Here is a 24,988-nt window from a genome sequence, read left to right on the forward strand (position 1 = left end):
GACTTCATAGCAGGTTACGAGAATTAACGTAGTAGTTTAGGCGAATTAGGTTAAAGGTTAGGGTTAGCTAAAATGCAACAAAAAAACATTTGGGCGTTATTTTGACAACCGTTGGATCCCTTCTAGTCATGACCCTTGTGCTGTGGGGCATTTTATCCACATCCTTTTATTGGTCTAACCCCGCCTAGCGATGAATTTATGCTATTGCAAGCAGATGATTGTGTGCACTGACTGTATTAGGCTATACTTTATTGTTGAAGAGTGGAACGTTGAAGCTCATAGTGTCTGTGTGTAAATCACATATGAATGAGTAACCTTACTGATATGATCTGGCATCTTGCGTAAACACCTTGCTAACGCCTAGGCTTTAGCTCAGCAGGCCAACTCAACCTTGTAACGGAAACCTGAGTTCGACCCCAGTTGGTCACACAGCTGCATCCTGTCAGTGCTTATTATACAAGTATGAGCCTTTATAGTTAATAGGCCATTAATAGAAATACATTATCAATAGACATTTGATATACAGTACATATTTTAAAAAAATCTAAAGATGTACATCTAACCTAATTCCAAACCATTCACAAGCACTTATTCCCATTTTGCAGACCCATTCTATTGCAACAAATGGGTGACAAACTTAAATTGCTGGTCAAAGTTGTGATGTAATCTGTCTTGTGTCGTTCATCAGCAGGATTTGCATTCTAAACTACCATGGCTGTTACTCTCTCACACAAGCAGGAACAAATGCCCGGTTTCAAAATACTAAATTCCAATTCTCTACTCCACAAAGTATACATTTGACCACTCCTCCTCATGGATTTAAAATAATTGGATTGGTGTAAGAATAAACCAGATTTTCCACCATAATTCATAGACAAGTCCATTTATTTTCAATCGATGAGGGGGAGTTAAAACAAAAGTGCAAAAGGGGGAGAAATTGGATCACAGCCCTGAGTCTTGCAACCGTCACTCAATCCACTCCGGCCATTTTGTTCCTCCTCAAAAGGACTCTACTGATGACGTCCAGATAAAGGACCGCCCAGGAGCCTGTTCAGGACATTGAAACGGTACCACACACACACACACACACACAGAGAGAAAAAAAACATGATCAAAGTACCGGCAGACAAGACATAAATAAAACCTCACTGTTTTATTGAACTAGGCGAATATATCACCCTGTTTTACTTCAATGCCAGTTTGTACAGCAGTTGAAAAAAAGGGGAAATTATTTCAATGATATGGCTGTTAAGGCATATGTAATGCTCACATCAAATGAATTCCCACCTCTTATAAAACAAGGATTACAGTAGATCATCATTGATAACTGTTTATCCAACTATCGTACGTCTACAATGGCATGTTGTTGCCAGGATGTGCTCTGCATTATCGTCATCACAACTACTACTTTAACTACAAGTGATTTGGATGACTATTTTGACCAGGTAGTTATAATCATGCATTCTTGAAAGCTCTTATGTAGTTAAAGTAGTTTAGGATATAGAATCCCGTGTTGCAAAGGTGCCTAAAACAACAATCATCCTTCAAACTTATGGTTACCCCACACATGTACAGTGCATTCGGGAAAGTATTAAGAGCCCTTGACTTTATCCACATTTTGTTACGTTACAGCCTTATTCCAAAATGTATTAAATAGTTTTTTCGCCCCTCAACCTACACACAATACCCCATAATGACAAAGAAAAAACGTTTTTGTTTTGTTTTTAGAAATGTTTGCGTTCAAATTAAACACAGCATTTATCTTCACCTCCCCAATTTTCCCCTTATTTTCTCTCCTCCCCCGTACCTTCATCAGGGCCGTCTCTCCTCCCAGTGTCTGAGCGTTGACGTAGGACCCTGCCTCCAGGAGGATAGCAACTGTGGTCAGGAAGTTCTGAAATGATAAATGAAAGGATTGAGGGTTAAGTTAGTAATTAAACATTGCAGAACAGACATTTAACATACAAACAAGGGGAATGTATACGTGTGTAATAAGGTGGTTTAAACCAGTCTGTCCTGTGTTACCTTCTCTGCAGTGTGCATCAGGGCAGTGGTGCCGTTCTTCTGCCGTCCGTTCCCCTTCTTTATCAGCAGCCTCACAATGTCATCCTGTTCCCCTGCTGCTGCCAACATACTAAGGGACATACCGCTGGAGTCCTGTGGGAGGCAACAGACACACAAACACACACACAGACTCCTCATTACTGAGGACCACAGCTTTCCAAAGCCACTTGTAGCAAACAAGTTACATATGATATTAAATGGGGAGGGGCTAATTGCTTAAAGAATTAGAGGGGCAGTTCACTTATTTGAAGGTTTAGCTGATTTTATACTTACCTAGGGCGTTGTCTTTTCATCCAAAAAGGTTAAGTTCATAAAAGCATAAAGCAATGGTGATGATAGATTCCTAGCATTACAACGTCATGAAATCTCAAAGCTGTTTCCTTGAACTGTTATTGGTACAATTCTAAATCCCTGTTGGAACACTAATAGTGGACCTCAAGAAGGCTATATGAATATTCTGAGAACTGGAATAACATTTTAACATTTACATCAAGTAACAATTTATTAACGAAGCAAATATAGTATCTTAAGAGTACACACAATGAGCACCAGGGGGTAACGAAAGGCAGCTTGATTAAAAATACATGTTGGTGAAAAAAAACTATTTAAACATCTTTAGACAGTAAATAGTGGGCTCTGGATGAAACCCCTGATTAATGCAATTAGAATCAACAAAGATTGACTTGCAATAATAAACATTATCTAGGAGGCAAGTGGATGAAATAATATATAATATTAGTAGTCAAGTGGATTAAATAATATAGAGAAGCAACAGCTATCAAACCGTATACAGGTTAGTCAGCCTAAATTAGTGTCGAAAAACTTCAACTGCTACTGTGAAATCAATATGGTTAAGACAATACTGAATAATAGCAACATTAACAAAACACGTAGACCTACACTACCATTTATTGTCCATTAAAATAACATCAAATTGATCAGAAATACAGTGTAGACATTGTCAATGTCTATTGTAGCTGGAAACGGCAGATTTTTGATGGAATATCTACATAGGCGTACAGAGACCCATTATCAGCAACCATCACTCCTGTGTTCCAATGGCACGTTGTGTTAGCTAATCCAAGTTTATCATTTTAAAAGGCTAATTGATCATTAGAAAACCCTTTAGCAATTATGTTAGCACAGCTGAAAACTTGTTCTGATTAAAGCAGCAATAAAACGGGCCTTATTTAGACTAGTTGAGTATCTGGAGCATCAGCATTTGTGGGTTTGATTACAGGCTCAAAATGGCCAGAAACAAAGGACTTCTAAAAATCGTCAGTCTATTCTTGTTCTGAGAAATGAAGGCTATTCCATGCAAGAAATTGCCAAGAAACTGAAGCGCTCGTACAATGCTGTGTACTACTCCCTTCACAGAACAGCGCAAACTGGCTCTAACAAGAATAGAAAGAGTGGGAGGATCCTCTGTACGCCTATGTAGATATAATTATTATTATAATTTTTTTTTATATATTTTTTTAAATCAGCCGTTTAATCATTTACAACATTAACAATGTCTACACTGTATTTCTGATCAATTTGATGTTATTTTAACGGACAAAGACATTTGCTTTTCTTTCAAAAACAAAGACATTTCTAAGTGACTCCAAACTTTTGAACGGTAGTGTACATGGACAGCTAAAGACCGAAGTACAAGAGGAATAGGCTCTGTGATTCTCTAAAACCAATTACACACACACAGAACAAAGGAACTGTTTCCAATTGGCAAAACACATTTCAGTTACATGTATGTATGTATGTATGTATGTATGTATGCATGTATGTATGTATGCATGTATGTATAATCCATTAAAATAAAACATTTAATGGAGCTGGTCTTTGTGTAGTCATGTGAAGATTCTATATTGAACAAAAATATAAATGCAACATGCAAAAATTTGAATAATTTTACTGAGTTAAAATTCATAAGCAAATAAATCTACAGATATCACATGACTGGGCAGGGGCACAGCCATGGGTGGGCCTGGGAGGGAATACATTTTTTCTTGTCATTCGCGTGAAGAAAAGACGGAGATACAGGGGAGGAGGTCGAGCTGCCTTGTGAGAATTCAACGGCAAGTGGGTAAACTGCCACAACCATCCGTCCTACTGCCCAACGTGAAATCACTGGAGAATAAACTGGATGATCTACGATCAAGACTATCCTACCAATGGGACATTAAAAACTAATATCTTATGTTTAACCGAGTTCTGGCTGAACGACGACACGGATAATATAGAGCTGGCTTGGTATTCCGTGCATCGTCAGGACAGAGCAGCTACTTCTGGTAAGACGAGGGGCAGGGGTGTGTGTCTACTTGTCAATAACAGCTGGTGCGCGATGTCTAATATTAAAGAAGTCTCGAGGTATTTCTCGCCTGTGGTAGAGTACCTTATGATAAGCTGTAGACCACGCTATCTACCAAGAGAGTTCCCATCTATATTATTCGTAGCCATCTATTTACCACCACAAACCGATGCTGGCACTAAGACTGCACTCAACTAGCTGTATAAGTGCATAAGAAGCTGGATGCAGAGGTCCTGGGCTGGCATGGTTACACATGGTCTGCAGTTCTGAGGCCAGTTGGACGTACTGCCAAATTCTCTAAAACAACGTTGGAGGCGGCTTGTGGTAGAGAAATTAACATTAAATTCTCTGGCAATAGCTCTGGTGGACATTCCCGCAGTCAGCATGCCAATTCCACACTCCCTCAAAACATGAGACATCTGTAGCATTGTGTTGTGACAAAACTGCACATTATCAAGTGGCCTTTTCATTTCCCCAGTACAAGGTGCATCTGAGTAATGATCATGCTGTTTACATTTTAGTAATTTAGCAGACACTTATCCAGAACGACATACAGTTAGCTATCATAAGATGAATGCACTAGGTGGGACAACCACATCACAGGCATAGAAAGTGCATTTTTCCTCTGGGGGGGGGGGGGGGGGTGACGGACTCTGCTGGCCTAGCTTCAAGGGGAAGCTGGGGTGCCAGGACAGAGAAGAACTTGAATTGGGCTGAGCTGGGAGCCCCAAGAGACCAAAGGTGGCAGAACGGCGTGCTCGGTTTGGGGTGTAGGGTTTGAGCATAGCCTGAAGGTAGAGGGGCAGTTTTTCTTGCTGTTCCGTAGGTAAGCACCATGGTCTTGTAGTGGATGAGAGCTTTGACTGGAAGCCAGCGGAATGTGCGGAGGGAGTGGGGTGACATGAGAAAACTTGGGAAGGTTGAAAACCAGGTGGGCTGCAGCGTTCTGGATAAGTTGCAGGGGCTTGATGGGTTAAGTGGGAAGCCCAGCCAACAGCGAGTTGCAGTAGTCCAGACGGGAGAGTACAAGTGCCTGGATTAGGACCTGCACCTCTTTCTGTGTTAGATAGGGTCGTAATGTACAGAGATGTTGTAGAGCATGAACCTGCAGGAGCGGGTCACTGCTTTGATATTTGCAGAGAACGACAGGGTGTTGTCCAGGGTCACGCCAAGGTTCTTTGCAGTCTGGGAGAGCGACACCTGTCAGGTGGATGGGTTATCTTGGTAAAGGAGGTCCTGTGTGGCTCAGTTGGTAGAGCATGGCACTTGCAATGCCAGGGTTGTGGGTTTGAGTCCCACGTGGGACCAGTATGAACAAATATTGAAATGTATACACTCCTTACTGTAAGTCGTAATGTAAAGGAGAAATGCTTACTAACAGGGCTGTGAAGTAATTTGTGCCCAACATTTGAGAGAAAGAAGGTTTTTGTGCTTATGGAAAATTTCTGGCATCTTCTATTTTAGCTCATGGGACCAACACTTAACAAGCTGCGCTAATATTTTCGTACAGTATAATTCTAGAACAGCCAAAGAAACATTTTTCTTGACGTGATTGGTCGATTTCAAGCGGCTCAAACATCAAACCATACTCTCTAACCTGGACACAAATGTAGTACTTTAACCCATTCTACCAGGAATAGCCTAACCCACCAAAACCTAGGTTTGCTGAACAGTTGTTTTAACTCAAAACCTAACCTAGACAAAAACATTAGCTACACATACAATGGTACAGGCAAAAATACACAAAATTTCCTTAAAGTATTTTAGAGTACTAATGTTACTGTCCTCACTACAACAACAAAATACATGTAATTTTGTCCTTGAAACATTTGATTAAAATACTGTAGAATTCCAGTCATTCCTATGGAGGACTACACCTAGTGGGGAGTGCCAACAAGGCCAACCAGTGTCTTCAAAGCCTCTTAAAGGACAATACATAGCATCTGCAATCCAGGGTTTAGATACATCGTTGGTGTAGCTCATGCCAAAGGATTATTAATTTGGGCATCACAATACATCGTGCCAAAATTAATGTTGCAGTTAAAAAGAAGCTCAGAAAATGTACGTAAAAGTCAGCTAAACAAGTTTATATGTATACTACGTCACTATGTAGCCTAGTTGCTATGGATACATTTGTAGAATAAAGTACGTAGTGATATTATATCCTTAAAATGGTTCTACATTCTTGCTTTATGTTACAAAGTGAGATCAGAATGAGCAAGGATGTCAGATTAAATCAAAAGCTTTTTAAAACTAGTTCAAGGTAATCATAAATACAGATAAACAGGAGGATCTTCTGGAAGTCCCAACAGCGTCCCTGGTTTCTGATGCACCCCTGGATTTTGTTGGACCCCTGGTTTCGGTGTCCTTGGACTTGGTTTTTCATGGTCCATGTTTTGTTTGCCTGAAATATGCCTCCTACACATTGTCATTAATGTATTACGCACATAGTTTTTTACATCTTTCCATGTCCTGCCTTGTAGAGCTGGTTCAGCTGCAAGACATGCATCACATTCCTTTTTACCTGGAATCTTCATCAGTTTAGTGAAGTCTCCTAGCTGTCGCCTCACCGCAGCCTGAGCCTCATTACTCCATATCTTCTGTTTCCTTGGTGTTGCCACAGGACCTGCCTCAAGTCTGTCCTCTTGACCCTGTGCAGGTACTGTCATTGTTCCACCAACGCATTCTTTAGCACGCTTTGCCTCTTTTAGTTTCTTTGCTGCTCCTTTCTTTGTCTGTTTTGTGGGGTCCACTCTTGTAAGGCCATTCTTCCGTTTTATAGATTTTACTGTGTTGTGCACATAGTTTTTTATGTCCCTCCATGTCCTGTCTCTTAGAGCTGGTTCATTGTGCAGGCAAACTTCACAGTCCTGTTTACCTGGAACCTCCATCATTGAGATGAAGTGTCCCATCTGACGGTTCACCGCAGCCTTAGCTGCATCACTCCACATCCTCTGTTTCCACACTGTGCCCACCTTATCTGTCCCCACAGAACCTGTCCCCACAGGAACTGCACCCAAAGGAACTGCAACCACAGGCACTGCCCCAACAGGAAGTGTCTGTGCATTAAGTGTTGGCGTAATAACTGTACGCGCTGGAAGTGTCTGTGTAGGATATGTTCCGACAGGATATGACCTTGCAAGTTGTGACCCCGCAAGATGTGTCCCTGCACGATATGTCCCCATAGGATATGTCTCTTCAGGATATGATTTCGCAGGATTTGTCCCAGAAGCATATGATCTTACAGGAGATGATAGGTCATAAGGACTTGCAGGATAAGAACTTGCAAGATGTGTCCCTGAAGCATACGAAGCTGCTGGATAGGTCTCTGCAGGATGTGTCACAGTAGAATATGATCTAGCAGGATTTATCCCGGTAGGATACACCCTTGCAGAATCTGTCCCAGCATGATATGACCTTGCAGAATGTGATCCTGAAGGATATGACTTCTCAGGATATGTCCCAGCATGATATGACCTTGAAGGCTGTGCTCCCAATGTATATGACTTGGCTGAATATGTCGCTGTAGGATAAGATGACCCAGTGGTATATGTGCCAGTAGGATACGCCCTCGCAGAATCAGTTCCCACTGGATATGTCCCTGCAGAATATGCCCCTTTGAAATTAATACATACAGAAGAAAATTATTCATGAATGTGCCATTATCATATATTGTAAAGAGGAACAGAGAAAATACTTTAGGGTAATGAGTTGCAAGCTTCTAAAAAATGTAGCTCTAGTTAACATGTAAATCGCACAACATTTAATTGGGATTTTTCGACTGAACATTTAACCCTTGAAACAAAATGAAAATGTTGTCCAAATACTCTCCAAAGCAACTGATACTCACCATATGTAGGTGAAACAATCCTTTCCTCAGATGGCCCTGGAATTACAACTGGAACCTGATCCATTGCAAGCAGCAATTTGCTGATTTCTGCTAGATGTGCTGCGTTTTCAGAGAGTCTGTAGTACTCTTTGTGGACCTGGGTGTCATGTCCCAATAATTTTGCCACCTGATCCAATTCACTTTCATTTAAGTTCAGTATTTGGCAATGGATAGCAACCTCTTTCCTCACTGTCGCATGGATCAGACTTTCAGGATTCTTTGCATCACACTCATGAGCAAATTTCCTCAGACAGTCGGACCCTCTGACGTAGCTTGCTGCATCTGGGCTCCGCGCGAAGACATAAGGGTTGTCCTTTGACACACCAACTTTGTCTCTGTTTGCAATTAGGATCTCAAGAGATGAGATCATCCTCGCCGTTAGTAGGACTGGCATTGTTCTACCATTTTTGCCTTCTATTTCCACCCTGGTTAGTTTGTCGTCACCAAGCTCCTGCTCCAGCCTTGAGAGGCTATTGAAAATGTCTGCACTAGCTGGAGCTTTCTTTCTGTTTGTGTATGTTTCCAACAGCATTTTCGCAACCTCTCCTGTCCTTTTTCTGTTGAAGAGAGCTATTTCGGCAAGAAGAGTTTCATTGAGCTTTTTCCAGACAGCGTTGGTGGGGCTCTCAAGCAATTCTCTCTTTGCTGTGTCCTCTGCAACCTTGAGAAACTTCTGAAGTTTAATCAAATCCTCAGTAAGTGAAGACACATCAACTTCATCACACTGAGGGACAGCACTGAGGGACAGACCGGAAAAACAGTTATTCCAATCGTTTTCAAGAAGCTCAATGAACCTTCTGGCTTGTTCCTCTGCCTCACGGTCCTCTGTCATACGACTCTCCCCAAAAGCTATTTCAGTAGCTCTTTTCAAGGAATAGCCAATCTTTAAAGGAAGAGATTGGGTCTTGTACCTGTCGGAGGCAGGATCAAAACCACTCATTTTCCTGGCAGCATGAACGGCCAATTTGAATTTGGATGGTACACATACTTCATGCAGATATTGGACACCACAATCCATCTCATTTACACTAAGTACAAATCTAGCCAATTCCCTCATTTTTGATCCAATGTATGTAAACTGTGACTTGGCATGGCAATGCTTTGCAGATAGTGCATTGCCATATTTACATATCAGGGGATCATTTTTGATGTGGCATAAGATGTCATCTTGATTCATATTGTGTATTATTTCTTCACATCCTCCAGTAGAGTAGACAGACAATGGAAGAAGTTGAGAGGACGCAGCCTGGACCCGCACTCTTTTTCCTCCCCTCTTTTCATCTTGTCCTTTTCTGGCTTTACATGAGCCCTCATGCTTCCATAAATCTATTTTGTTGAAAAAAGCTAAGCAGTGTTGGCAGGGCAGGCAGTCACGCACAGAAACACCATCGTAAGAGGGTCTATCCTTAGTCACAATTTCACCATCTCCACTTTGAAGAACTTGATAGTTGCCTTTGTTACGGAGTTGGTCAAGCAAAAGAGACCTGATTTTGGAGAGTTTGGGGAAGCTCATAGCATGAGCGACAGCTGCTTCTTCTGCGTGTATCCTTTCTAAATGTCTTGAAATTTTGTGGTGTGGTTCATTGCAATACAGGCAGAAGTGCTTTTTGTCCCATTTTCTTTTACCATCATCTGTCATACTACATGTGCTGACTGTCATTTTTGTGCTAGAACGTAAGCTTGACCTTGTACCTTTCCGTGGCGCGAATTTCTTGCGTTGAGGTTTTTTAGCTTGTGGGGTTTTTTGGGGCAACGGCTCAGATTCATTATCACAGGAGCGTTCTGCATTAGATAGAAGAGGGCCTGAGCTACTTGGAACTTTTGAATCCAGTCTTTGTCCAACTTCATCATCTGAACTGTTCTCGTCATTACTTGAAATGCTCTCTTCAGCACTCTTCTTTATGTCACATAAAGCTCTCTCCATGTCACATAAAGTCTTCTCCACATCACATGAAGTCTTCTCTTCATTTTCTTTCTCATGTGAAGGATTCTCTTCCTGGTGTTCCCCGTCCATTTAGGCTGCTACCACCTGCACCAACACAAACACAGCACAGGTTATTAGGATAAACCTACCATAAGCCTATGGGTAAGCATAGTCCATGGTAAACATGTTATGTGCAAGTATTCCAGGTACAAGCTGTGTATATGTGAAAAAATAAGAATATAGCCAACCACTTTTTAGGCTAGCAGGTGGATTTCTTAACCTGTTCGGGCTAGGGTGCGGTATTGACACGGCCGGATAAAAAACGTACCCGATTTAATCTGGTTACTACTCCTGCCCAGTAACTACAATATGCATATGATTATTGGCTTTGGATAGAAAACACTCCAAAGTTTCTAAAACTGTTTGAATGGTGTCTGTGAGTATAACAGAACTCATATGGCAGGCAAAAACCTGAGAAGATTCCAAACAGGAAGCGCCCTCTCTGACAAGTTGTTGTTCATCTTGGCTCTTTTTATTGAAGACTGAGGATCTTTGCCGTAACGTGACATTTCCTACGGCTCCCATAGGCTCTCAGAACCCGGGAAAAAGCTGAATGATATCGAGGCAGCCTCTGGCTGAAACACATTATCGCATTTGGATAGTGGCTGGTCAGAGTACTCTGAGACTCACGCTCGTGCACGAGGGCACGAGATGTATTTATTTTCTCTCTTTGTACGTATACAGGCTTTCCCGGTCGGAATAGTATCGCTTTTTTACGAGAAAATGGCATAAAAATTGTTTTTAAACAGCGGTTGACATGCTTCGAAGTACGGTAATGGAATATTTAGAAATTTTTTGTCACGAAATGCGCCATGCTCGCCACCCTTATTTACCCTTTCGGATAGTGTCTTGAACGCACGAACAAAACGCCGCTGTTTGGATATAACAATGGATTATTTGGGACCAAACCAACATTTGTTATTGAAGTAGCAGTCCTGGGAGTGCATTCTGACGAAGAACACCAAAGGTAATCAAACTTTTCTAATAGTAAATCGGAGTTTGGTGAAGGCTAAACTTGCTGGGTGTCTAAATAGCTAGCCCTGTGATGCCAGGCTATCTACTGAGAATATTGCAAAATGTGCTTTCACCGCAAAGCTATTTTAAAATCGGACATATCGAGTGCATAGAGGAGTTCTGTATCTATAATTCTTAAAATAATTATGTTTTTTGTGAACGTTTATCATGAGTAATTTAGTAAATTCACCGGCAGTGTTCGGTGGGAATGCTAGTCACATGCTAATGTAAAAAGCTGGTTTTTGATATAAATATGAACTTGATTGAACAAAACATGCATGTATTGTATAACATAATGTCCTAGGGTTGTCATCTGATGAAGATCAAAGGTTAGTGCTGCATTTAGCTGTGGTTTGGGTTTATGTGACATTATATGCTAGCTTGAAAAATGGGTGTCTGATTATTTCTGGCTGGGTACTCTGCTGACATAATCTAATGTTTTGCTTTCGTTGTAAAGCCTTTTTGAAATCGGACAGTGTGGTTAGATTAACGAGAGTCTTGTCTTTAAAATGGTGTAAAATAGTCATATGTTTGAAAAATTGAAGTTTTAGCATTTTTGAGGCATTTGAATAACGCGCCACGGGATTACACTGGCTGTTGAGTAGGTGGGACGCTTGATTAAGAATCATTAATGGTTAAGAATCATTAATGAGCTCTGCTCAGGTAAAGTCCAGTTAAGAGACGGTGGTTGCTTTCCAGACACACAAATTCTATGCAGGAATTCTGGAGACTTCCCTAGGCATTGTAAAACATACCTGACATTCTGTGCATGCCTGCACAGTATTGGTGTATTTGGAACATGACTGTTCAGGGGACAATGATAGGGTTGTATGTGGAGCATAAAAAGCCATGCAATACCACTGATTGTCCAGGGGAGCCACTGTCCTGCAAGAATACTAATCTCTGCACATTTTCTCTCTCTCGTTCTTTCCCTCTTTCTAGTCCCACCTACCCATTTTGGTCTCCCTCTACTCCTTCTGTCCAGGTTCTCCCCTCATTCAAACCTCTACCTCCCCCTACAAACAGTGTCACAGATCTATCCTCTGTCCCTCTCCTCCCCCTTCGTCCACCTCTACCATCTCTGTTGCCAAGTGATCCAACACCTTGGTTGCCATAGTGACCAGGAGACTACCATGGGGGTTGGTTGTTATCTGAAGGTAGACATCAGGCTAACATTCAGTACTAGGCAGTAGGCACCAAACGGGAGCCGAGATGCAGCACTACCTCGCCATGCTCATTCTCCAGTTTGGGTCCATGTATAATCCAGTCCACTATATCAAACAAGATTGTAGACTGCAACTGATTGTAGTTGCCACAGAGACGTAGAATGCCAATGCTGTTGCACAGCCGTTCATGAGTGTGATGGACACCCCCCAAAGACCAAAGCTGAACACAACTGAATGGTCATTTTGTTATGACAACATAGTAAACACAGCAACTCCCTCAGCATCATGGGATCCATTTTGTCTCAAACCATGGACAATAAAGGGTTAATATTCTCCAAGTGCAACGTGAATTATCATACAATTCTGAAGCCTAGGCAAAATCAAGTAGTTTAATGTGTCAGGCTTACAAAAACCCATGTAATGCGACTCACACAGCAATAAAAAAAAAGAAAGAGAGCTGTAATACATTTGTTTCCATTCGGTAAATTTCATTCTAAGGTTTGTTTGTTTCTTTGCTTGCTTGATGACATCAGAAAAAAATGGGTGGTGGTCAAGTTCACTAATCAGTTTCTTACGGTTTTGAAACACCGGAATATGCTAAATTACAGAATATTCTAGTCAAATAAAATGTTATTTGTCACATACACATGTTCAGCAGATGTTATTGCACATTCCTGTTGCTAGACTGCAAATGCAACTCAATTTCTTACCATCAAACCTAGAGGTCGACCGATTATGATTTTTCAACGCCAATACCGATTATTGGAGGACCAAAGGAGGCCGATACCGATTAAAATCGGCTGATTCTTTTTATTTATTGATTTGCAATAATGACAATTACAACAATACTGAAAGAACACTTATTTTAACTTAATATAATACATCAATAAAATCAATTTAGCCTCAAATAAATAATGAAACATGTTCAATTTGGTTTAAATAATGCAAAAACAAAGTGTTGGAGAAGAAAGTAAAAGTGCAATATGTGCCATGTAAAAAAGCTAACGTTTAAGTTCCTTGCTCAGAACATGGGAACATATGAAAGCTGGTGGTTCCTTTTAACATGAGTCTTCAATATTCCCAGGTAAGAAGTTTTAGGTTGTAGTTATTATAGGACTATTTCTCTCTATACGATTTGTATTTCATATACCTTTGACTATTAGATGTTCTTATAGGCACTTTAGTATTGCCAGTGTAATAGTATAGTTTCCGTCCCTCTCCTCTCTCCAACCTGGGCTCGAACCAGGAACACATCGACAACAGCCACCCTCGAAGCAGTGTTACCCATGTAGAGCAAGGGGAACAACCACTCCCAAGTCTCAGAGCGAGTGACGTTTGAAACGCTATTAGTGCGCACCCGCTAACTAGCTAGCCATTTCACATTTCACACCAGCCTAATCTCAGGGGTTGATAGGCTTGAAGTCATAAACAGCACAATGCTTGAAGAATTGTGAAGAGCTGCTGGCAAAACGCACAAAGGTGCTGTTTGAATGAATGCTTACGAGCCTGCTGCTGCCTACCGTCGCTCAGTCAGACTGCTCTATCAAATATCAAATCATAGACTTAATTATAACATAACATACAGAAATACGAGCCTTTGGTCATTAATATGGTCAAATCTGGAAACTATCATTTCAGTGAAATACGGAACCGTTCCGTATTTTATCTAACGGGTGGCATCCCTAAGTCTAAATATTCCTGTTACATTGCACAACCTTCAATATTATGTCATAATTATGTACAATTCTGGCAAATTAATTACGGCCTTTGTTAGGAATAAATGGATTTCACACAGTTGGCAATGAGCCAGGCGGCCCAAACTGCTGTATATACCCTGACTGCTTGCACGGAACGCAAGAGAAGTGACACAAATTCATGTTAGCAGGCAATATTAACTAAATATGCAGGTTTAAAAATTTACTGCTCAAAAAAATAAAGGGAACACTTAAACAACACATCCTAGATCTGAATGAAAGAAATAATCTTATTAAATACTTTTTTCTTTACATAGTTGAATGTGCTGACAACAAAATCACACAAAAATAATCAATGGAAATCCAATTTATCAACCAATGGAGGTCTGGATTTGGAGTCGCACTCAAAATTAAAGTGGAAAACCACACTACAGGCTGATCCAACTTTGATGTAATGTCCTTAAAACAAGTCAAAATGAGGCTCAGTAGTGTGTGGCCTCCACGTGCCTGTATGACCTCCCTACAACGCCTGGGCATGCTCCTGATGAGGTGGCGGATGGTCTCCTGAGGGATCTCCTCCCAGACCTGGACTAAAGCATCCGCCAACTCCTGGACAGTCTGTGGTGCAACGTGGCGTTGGTGGATGGAGCGAGACATGATGTCCCAGATGTGCTCAATTGGATTCAGGTCTGGGGAACAGGCGGGCCAGTCCATAGCATCAATGCCTTCCTCTTGCAGGAACTGCTGACACACTCCAGCCACATGAGGTCTAGCATTGTCTTGCATTAGGAGGAACCCAGGGCCAACCGCACCAGCATATGGTCTCACAAGGGGTCTGAGGATCTCATCTCAGTACCTAATGGCAGTCAGGCTACCTCTGGCGAGCACATGGAGGGCTGTGCGGCCCCCCAAAGAAATGCCACCCCACACCATGACTGACCCACCGCCAAACCGGTCATGCTGGAGGATGTTGCAGGCAGCAGAACGTTCTCCACGGCGTCTCCAGACTCTGTCACGTCTGTCACATGTGCTCAGTGTGAACCTGCTTTCATCTGTAAAGAGCACAGGGCGCCAGTGGCGAATTTGCCAATCTTGGTGTTCTCTGGCAAATGCCAAACGTTCTGCACGGCGTTGGGCTGTAAGCACAACCCCCACCTGTGGACGTCGGGCCCTCATAGAGTCTGTTTCTGACCGTTTGAGCAGACACATGCACATTTGTGGCCTGCTGGAGGTCATTTTGCAGGGCTCTGGCAGTGCTCCTCCTGCTCCTCCTTGCACAAAGGCGGGGGTAGTGGTCCTGCTGCTGGGTTGTTGCTCTCCTACGGCCTCCTCCATGTCTCCTGATGTACTGGCCTGTCTCCTGGTAGCGCCTCCAAGCTCTGGACACTACGCTGACAGACACAGCAAACCTTCTTGCCACAGCTCGCATTGATGTGCCATCCTGGATGAGCTGCACTACCTGAGCCACTTGTGTGGGTTGTAGACTCCGTCTCATGCTACCACTAGAGTGAAAGCACCGCCAGCATTCAAAAGTGACCAAAACATCAGCCAGGAAGCATAGGAACTGAGAAGTGGTCTGTGGTCACCACCTGCTGAACCACTCCTTTATTGGGGGTGTCTTGCTAATTGCCTATAATTTCCACCTGTTGTCTATTCCATTTGCACAACAGCAGTTGAAATTTATTGTCAATCAGTGTTGCTTCCTAAGTGGACAGTTTGATTTCACAGAAGTGTGATTGACTTGGAGTTACATTGTGTTGTTTAAGTTAGGGCTGGGCGATATCGATATAAAAAAATATATCGATATATTTTAAATGTGATATGAAATTAGACCATTTCGCATATATCGATATAGTTCAAATTTGCGCTTTGATCCTTGCTCCAAGCAAGCTGCAGACCCGGAGCTCTCTGCGCTGCTCCCCGCGCCCCTCCTCCTCTTTCATGCACAGAGGGGGGAGGGGCAGGAACAGACACTTCAACAAACATGGAGGAAGCAACAGCGTCTGCGGAGCGTTTTGAGGAGGAATTGGTTAGTAAAAGAAAAAGCATTGGCTCAGTAATTTGGAGATGGTTCGGATTCAAAGTATCAGATGAGCAACAAAATCACGTTATATGTAGGCAGTGCCATAAAAAAGTTACAGCCAGGGGTGGAAGCACTACAAATCTTTTTCACCACCTAAAACAGTGGCACAAACTGCAATACGAAGAGTGTGTGAAACTGCGCGCTGCAGAAGCCCCAGCCGCAAGCCGCCGACAACCCGAAAAAGCTCCAGCCCCGAAACAAAGCTCACTGCAAACTTCATTTTCCCGCAGTGTGCCTTATGAAAAGAAAATTGCCAAGTGGTGTACTATAACTAAAGCGGTGTCCTATCACATTGCTAAAGATATGGTCCCTGTTGCAACTGTGGAACAAGTCGGATTCAAAAAGCTACTGAAAACTATGGACCCGAGATATGAGCTTCCCAGTCGCAACTACTTTGCACGAGAAGCACTGCCACAAATGTACACTGAAGTCAGGCACCTTATGGAGCTTTGATTTCAAAAAAGGTACTCCTGTTGTTATACAGTGTTTATGTTTACATGTTATTGTTATTTGAACAGCTGAGCATTTAATCTGAACCAGGTGAAGAGCCCTGTTTATTATTTATTCATTTGATTTTTCAACTGTTCACTGAAATAGCCGGTTTCAATAAAACTACTTGAGACATGTCATATCTGGCTTTGACTTTGACTGAACATTTGCTCTTACTTTACGGAAAAAATATCGGGATATATATCGATATTCAGCCTAAATATATCGGGATATGACTTTTGGTCCATATCGCCCAGCCCTAGTTTAAGTGTTCCCTTTATTTTTTTGAGCAGTGTACCCGTTTTTGATTTGTCATTATGTGGTATTGTAGGTAGATTGCCGAGGATCTTTTATTTATTTAATCCATTTTAGAATACAAGGGGTCAGAATACTTTCCGAAGGCACTGTACACAGACACACAGGCTTTACTCAGTGCTAGTGGCAGGTTATTAGTAAAGATTGAAAAAAGTAAAAAAGGGGCCAAGACAACTTCCCTGGGGAACACCTGACTCTACCTGGATTATGTTGGAGGCTTCCATTAAAGAATACCTTTAACAGAACACAGAGGGTAACTCTCTATTCACAATATAGCAGGGGAAGTAAAACCATAAGTTTTTCTAGCAGCAGATTATGATTGATAATGTCGAAATCTGCACTGAAGTCTAACAAAACAGGTCCCACAAGCTTCTTATCAATTTCTTTCAGCCAATCAGTCATTTTTTGAAAGTGCCGTACATGTCGAGGGCCTTTCCCTATAATCATGCTGAAAGTCAGTTAATTTGTTCACTGTGAAATAGCATTGTATCTGATCAAACAATTTCCCCAAAAAGTTTACTAAGCTGATTGGACAACTGTTTGAGCCAGTAAAGGGTGCCTTGCTATTCTTGGGTAGCGATTGGCATTAGTCACAAACATCTTACTCTGCTTATATTAAAAATTGGTGTACAGTCATTGATTGTTTTTATCAATATTTCAAATTATAAGGACACGTAACACTAATTGGAGTTTGTGGTGTATTTGATCTGTGCATGTGCTAGCACCAGCAGTGCAAGCCTCCCTCTTTTGCTCGAGTGAAAATAGCTCGGAAAAATTAACCTGTTGAGGGTAGGGGGCAGTATTTGCACAGCCGGATAAAAAAAACGTACCCGATTTAATCTGGTTATTACTACTGCCCAGAAACTAGAATATGCATATAATTATTGGCTTTGGATAGAAAACACCCTAAAGTTTCTAAAACTGTTTGAATGGTGTCTGTGAGTATAACAGAACTCATATGGCAGGCAAAAACCTGAGAAGATTCTGTACAGGAAGTGCCCTCTCTGACCATTCCTTGGGCTTCTTGACTCTTTTTATTGAAAACTTAGGATCTTTGCTGTAACGTGACACTTCCTACAGCTCCCATAGGCTCTCAGAACCCGGGAAAAAGCTGAATTATGTCGAAGCAGCCCCTGGCTGAAAAACATTAGCGCCTTTGGTAAGTGGTCTATCAGAGGACAATGAGACTGAGGCGCGTGCACGAGGCGACCCCATGTTTTTATTTTCTCTCTCTTTGTACTAAAAACACAGATTCCCGGTCGGAATATTATCGCTTTTTTACGATAAAAATGGCATAAAAATTGATTTTAAACAGCGGTTGACATGCTTCAAAGTACGGTAATGGAATATTTAGATTTTTTTTGTCACGAAACGCATCGGGCGCGTCACCCTTCTTTACCCTTTCGGATAGTGTCTTGAACGCACAAACAAAACGCCGCTATTTGGATATAACTATGGATTATTTTGAACCAAACCAACATTTGTTATTGAAGTAGAAGTCCTGGGAGTGCATTCTGACGAAGAACAGCAAAGGTAATAACATTTTTCTTATAGTAAATCTGACTTTGGTGAGTGCTAAACTTGCTGGGTGTCTAAATAGCTAGCCCTGTGATGCCGGGCTATCTACTTAGAATATTGCAAAATGTGCTTTCACCGAAAAGCCATTTTAAAATCGGACATAGCGAGTGCATAGAGGAGTTCTGTATCTATAATTCTTAAAATAATTATGTTTTTTGTGAACGTTTATCGTGAGTAATTTAGTAAATTCACCGGAAGTTTGCGGGGGGTATGCTAGTTCTGAACGTCACATGCTAATGTAAAAAGCTGGTTTTTGATATAAATATGAACTTGATTGAACAAAACATGCATGTATTGTATAACATAATGTCATAAGATTGTCATCTGATGAAGATCATCAAAGGTTAGTGCTGCATTTAGCTGTGGTTTGGGTTTATGTGACATTATATGCTAGCTTGAAAAATGGGTGTCTGATTATTTCTGGCTGGGTACTCCGCTGACATAATCTAATGTTTTGCTTTAGTTGTAAAGCCTTTTTGATATCGGACAGTGTGGTTAGATTAATGAGAGTCTTGTCTTTAAAATGGTGTAACAGTCATATGTTTGAGAAATTGAAGTAATAGCATTTCTAAGGTATTTGAATAACGCGCCACAGGATTCCACTGGCTGTTACGTAGGTGGGACGATTTCGTCCCACCTTCCCTAGAGAGGTTAACCTCTTACATCTAGATGTTCCGCTAGCGGAACACCTGCTCCAATATCCAATGACAGGCGTGGCGCGAATTACAAATTCCTCAAAAATCGTCTGTCCTCAGTTGCAACACTCACTACAGAGTTCCAAACGGCCTCTGGAAGCAACGTCAGCACAAGAACTGTTGGTCGGGAGCTTCATGAAATGGGTTTCCATGGCCGAGCAGCCGCACACAAGCTTAAAATCACCATGTGCAATGCCAAGCGTCGGCTGGAGTTGTAAAGCTCGCCGCCATTGGACTCTGGAGCAGAGGAAAAGCATTCTATGGAGTGATGACGCACGCATCACCATCTGGCAGTCCTACGGACGAATCTGGGTTTGGCGGACGCCAGGAGAATGCTATCAGCCCGAATGCATAGTGCCAAGTTTGGTGGAGGAAGAATAATGGTCTGGGGCTGTTTTTCCTGGTTCGGGCTAGGCCCCTTAGTTCCAGTGAAGGGAAATCTTAACGCCACGGCATACAATGACATTGGAGACCATTCTGTGCTTCCAACTTTGTAGAAACAGTTTGGGGAAGGTCCTTTCCTCTTTCACCATTACAATGACCCCGCACACAAAGGGAGGTCCATACAGAAATGGTTGTTGAGATCGGGGTAGAAGAATGTGACTGGCCTGGACAGAGCCCTGACCTCAACCCTATCGTACACCTTTGGAATTAATTTGAACGGCGACTGCGAGCCAGGCTTAGTCGCCCAACCTCACTAATGCTCGTGGCTAAATGGTTGAAAGCCCCTGCAGCAATGTTCCAACATCTATAAAGCCTTCCCAGAAGAGTGGAGGCTATCATAGCAGCAAAAATCATATTAACGCCCATGATTTTGGAATGAGAAGTTCAACAAGCAGTTGCCCACATACTTTTGGTCATGTAGTGCATCATACGAAATGTTAACACCATACTAAATGGAGTATCTCGGATTTACGTATAAAATACATTATTTCATTTAAGTAGGCAAGACAGTTAAGAACAAATTCTGATTTACAATGACCGCCTACCCTGGCCAAACCCAGACAACGCTGGGCCAATTGTGCGCCCAATCAAGGCTGACACAAATCCAAGAACACTACATAGAAGAAGAAAAAAACTACCGTGCTCCGAACACAATACAGTGGACATTGTTTTCACAACAGTCAAAACAAATGTATTGTATTTGAGATACCTGTGTAACGTCAACGTTTAATTGGAAAGTTACCCCAGAAACTATTCGGTGCAACCAAAGAAAATACACGTGACGTAGGCAACTTGCCGAAGGGAGGCGCTATACTGTTGTTACATGTCTAACTGCCCTGTTTGTGTCAAAATACTTGACAGACCTAAAAACAATAATTCTCAGTATGTCGTTTTTACAACACCATTCCAAATCTCAGAAGATAATATAACATGTTCAACAACGGCTAAAATGTGCCCCTCTTCCGTCAGCAAGCAGGAGCGCCTCACGTCCGCCATTAGAGACAGAGCGAAACAATAAGAGGGCAGAGGCAAGAGGATGAGAAATAAATACAATCTCAGGCGGGTTAAACATTTACTGCTAAGTGGTCGGCTTTTTTACTTTAAAACATAACAGGAGACACGGGAAGCCCGTGGACATCTGTTTTACACCATAGCTAGTTGTTGCAACTTTGACTAATTAACCGTAAAATTGTATAAAAGGTCTTGGAAATTCTTACCTGAGTAGGTTGAAACGATATAGCGCCACTTTTGTGCCTTGACATACATCGAGGAACGCATGCGCGCCAATGGGCCGTTCTTCTTCGGTGGGATTAATCGACGTTTGGCCTCCAGCGTTAATGGTGCATTACCGCCACCTACTGTGCTGGAGGATGGGTCAGCGACAGGGAGGAACTACCAGCCCCATTTTAATATAAACCACATGGAACATTTCATAAATCAGATTTGAAATATAACTAAAAACTTCCTAAAGTGCCCAAAAGCTTCATTTTCACATGGCATGTTTTTCTGACTTCTAGGAAGATTTGAACCCACTACCTTATTTAGTTGCTTTGACAAAGTTATTTCTGGGCCCAGTCTTTCAAAAGTTATCTGATCGGATTTCAACAATCTGATAGGATTAAATGTTAGAATTGGGTTTTTCAAAACTGAAAATCCCCGGTAAGGTTCAGATTTGGTCATCCAATCTGACATTTAATCAGGATAAAATGTAGTTTTTGCGTTTTCAAAGGTGATTAGGATAGTTTTGATGCCTAAAATCAGGATTATCTTGATCCCACTAGAAGGGTGGATTCAGGGTGGACTTAGAAAGGTGAAAGGCATGCAAGAAAGAAATGTAATGTAATTAAGGCGAACAGGTTTAAAAAACGTTCTTTACATGTTAAATTGACTGCAGTATAGGTATGTGGTCAGTTGTCATATTGAGATGTGTCAAATAAATGTGTGTACTTACTTATAACATAAGTGATCTGCAGGCTTTATTATTTTTAATATAGGTACCCTTATTAATGTAGTTTATGTATTTATGTACTCATCTCTGTTTCCCTATGACAGTGTAGAAGTAGTACCATAACCTGTCCAGTAGATCGAATGGTATAGGCCTATTCAAAGAAATGAAAATCTGGATTCTGTGAACTTGATTTTGTGGTATCTGGATCAGAATGATCCTATGCAATTATTACATTTTTTTTTTTTATATGATTCTGTATTGCAAAAAAGAGGATTACAGAATTAAAACACTTGAAAAACTATGCCCTGAAGACTATTATTTATTTAATGTGATTAGTGGTTCATTTACATATGTCCCTAATTTTAAGAAACATTGCACATAAAACAGTCAAATCATAGTGTAAAAGCAGGTGAACTCATTTATACTATTTTTTACCATGTTCTGGTGTTTTGTGGTGGAAAACTGAGCTTACAAGAAGAGGAGAGAATTGGACCACAGCCCTCTGAGTATGGCAACTGTCACTCAATCCACTCCATCCTCATGTCGCGTTCCCCTGCTCAGACGTTGCTTGCATCAACCAATGGTTGTGTGCTACGTCATCGACTGTGTCGTCGGGCACCTGATTTCTATAACATATGTGGTTAGCTCATCATAAAATACCTATCCAGGCGTTGTAAGTTCTATCATCCATCAGCAACGCCTGGGCAGAGGAACGCACCCTCTTTGTTCTTCCTCAAAGCAATTTCATCACTGATTAAGTGGAGATAAAGGACCATCCAGAGGCCTGTTCAGGACATTGAAATGGTACAAGACATTCAGATATAAATATATTGTGTAGAACAGTGGTTCCCAAACGTTTTATATTCCAGATCCCCTTCAAACATTCAACCTCCAGCGGCATACCCCCTCTAGCACCAGGGTCAGCGCACTCTCAAATGTTTTTTGCCATCATTGTAACCCTGCTACACACACACTATACGATACATTTATTAAACATAAGAATGAGTGTGAGGTTTTGTCACAACCCGGCTCGTGGGGAGTGACAAAGAGCTCTTATAGGACCAGGGCACAAATAATAATATAATAATAAACAATAATTTTGCTCTTTATTTAACCATCTTACATATAAAACCTTACTTGTTCATTGAAAATCGTGAATAACTCACCACAGGTTAATGAGAAGGGTGTGCAATGTTGGGTTGTATTGGAGAGAGTCTCAGTCTTAGATCATTTTCCACACACAGTCTGTGCCTGTATTTAGTTTTCATGCTAGTGAGGGCCGAGAATCCACTCTCACATAGGTACTTCGTTGCAAAGGGCATCAGTGTATTAACAGCGCGATTTGCCAAGGCAGGATACTCTGAGCGCAGCCAAATCCAGAAATCTGTCAATGGCTTCTGATTAAATTAAATTCTTACAGAACCGCTTGTTGCAATTTCGATGAGGATCTCGTTCAGATATCGGTAAGTGGACCGGAGGCAGGGCATGAAAGGGATAAGGAATCCAGTTGTTTGTGTCATCCGTTTCAGGAAAGTACCTGCGTAATTGCGCACCCAACTCACTCAGGTGCTTCGCTATATCACATTTGACATTGTCCGTAAGCTTGAGTTCATTTGCACACAAAAAAATCATACAATGATGGAAAGACCTGTGTGTTGTCCTTGTTAATGCAGATAGAGAAGAGCTCCAACTCCTTAATCATAGCCTCAATTTTGTCCTGCACATTGAATATAAGTCCCTGTAATCCTAGATTCAGATCATTCAGGTGAGAAAAAACATCACCCAGATAGGCCAGTCGTGTGAGAAACTCGTCATCATGCAAGCGGTCAGACAAGTGAAAATTATGGTCAGTAAAGAAAACTTTAAGCTTGTCTCTCAATAAAAAAAAGTGTCAATACTTTGCCCCTTGAAAACAAGCGCACTTCTGTATGTTGTAATAGCGTTACATGGTCGCTGCCCATATCATTGCATAGTGCATAAAATACACGAGAGTTCAGGGCCCTTGCTTTAACAAAGTTAACCATTTTCACTGTAGTGTCCAAAACGTCTTTCAAGCTGTCAGGCATTCCCTTGGCAGCAGGAGCCTCTCGGTGGATGCTGCAGTGTACTCAAGTGGCGTCGGGAGCAACTGTTTGCACGCATGTTACCACTCCACTATGTCTCCCTGTCATGGCTTTTGTGCCATCAGTACAAATACCAACACATCTTGACCACCAAAGTCCATTTGATGTCACAAAGCTGTCCAGTACTTAAAAAATATCCTCTCTTATTGTCCTGGTTTCCAGTGGGTTGCAGAAGAGGATGTCTTCCTTTATTGACCCCCCATAAATGTAACGGACATATACCAGGAGCTGTGCCAGGCCCACCATGTCTGTTGACTCATCCAGCTGTAACGCATCAAAATCACTGGCTTGTATGTGACGCATCTCCTGCCATGTCACTGATGCGTCGGGAAATAGTGTTGTTTGATGAAGACATTGTCTGTATAGTTTTTTTGGCCTTTCCCCCCAGCATTGTACCAGCCATATCCGCAGCAGCAGGAAGAATTAAGTCATCCACAATAGTATGGGGCTTGCCTGTCCTAGCCACTCAGTAGCTCACCATATAAGATGCTTCTAACCCCTTCTTATTAATGGTATCTGTTGTTTTTATACTTTCATTTTTTAACCATTTATTCATTTTCAAGCAAATGGAATGAGCAGCAGCTACATTTGGCTACATACGGACCGTTAGTGGAATTGCTGCAAGAGAGTAACGGTTAATGTGATTGGATGTTAATTGTTTTACTAGGCTACCTGTATTTGACATTGTGTTATTTCTCTGAACACTAGATGGTTTAACTGTATTTTCGTCAGTGAAACGAGGCTACTCAGGTGAGAAAAAAACCTCACCCAAATGTATAGCCCCTTTGGAAAATATAAATGGACTGTTTGAAAATGTGAATAAAAAATACATTTTAAAAAACGAACAAATAAAAGAAAAATGTGAATCACATTTTTATTTGGCGTACCCCCGACGGCATTGCACGTTCCCCTGGGGAATACCTGGTGTAGAACATACTATTTTCTGTCCTTGAATCCTGTCAACTCTATATATTACATTAGAATCCTATTTCCACTCTATACATTACATTTCTACATGTCATCTTACTGAATAGGCCCCACCTTTCCCCCGACCGGGACTCAAACCCGGGTCCAGCGACTGTCAAGCCAACACCTTAACCGTTACGCCAAGTGGTTTGACCCTCTTGATGTACTAGGCTAGGTACAAACGTTTCTGAAAGTACGCCAGTGTCACCCTTTGGGAGAGCGTGTCCC

General features: G+C 41.7%; 1 protein-coding gene across 1 annotated transcript; it reads right to left on the minus strand.

The window, feature by feature from the left end:
• Positions 1-867: 867 nt before the first annotated feature.
• Positions 868-21,021, minus strand: LOC106582064 (M-phase phosphoprotein 8). The gene is made up of 5 exons (XM_045704670.2): positions 20,941-21,021; positions 8,223-10,290; positions 2,026-7,988; positions 1,808-1,894; positions 868-1,047 (listed from the first exon to the last, which is right to left on the minus strand). The coding sequence occupies exons 3-5, from the start codon at positions 2,200-2,202 to the stop codon at positions 1,000-1,002; spliced, it is 312 nt and encodes a 103-aa protein (XP_045560626.2). The 5' UTR covers positions 2,203-7,988; positions 8,223-10,290; positions 20,941-21,021; the 3' UTR covers positions 868-999.
• Positions 21,022-24,988: the final 3,967 nt, after the last annotated feature.

This window comes from Salmo salar, chromosome 21 (genome assembly GCF_965601325.2).
Source record: "Salmo salar chromosome 21, fSalSal1, whole genome shotgun sequence".
NCBI lineage: Eukaryota > Metazoa > Chordata > Actinopteri > Salmoniformes > Salmonidae > Salmo > Salmo salar.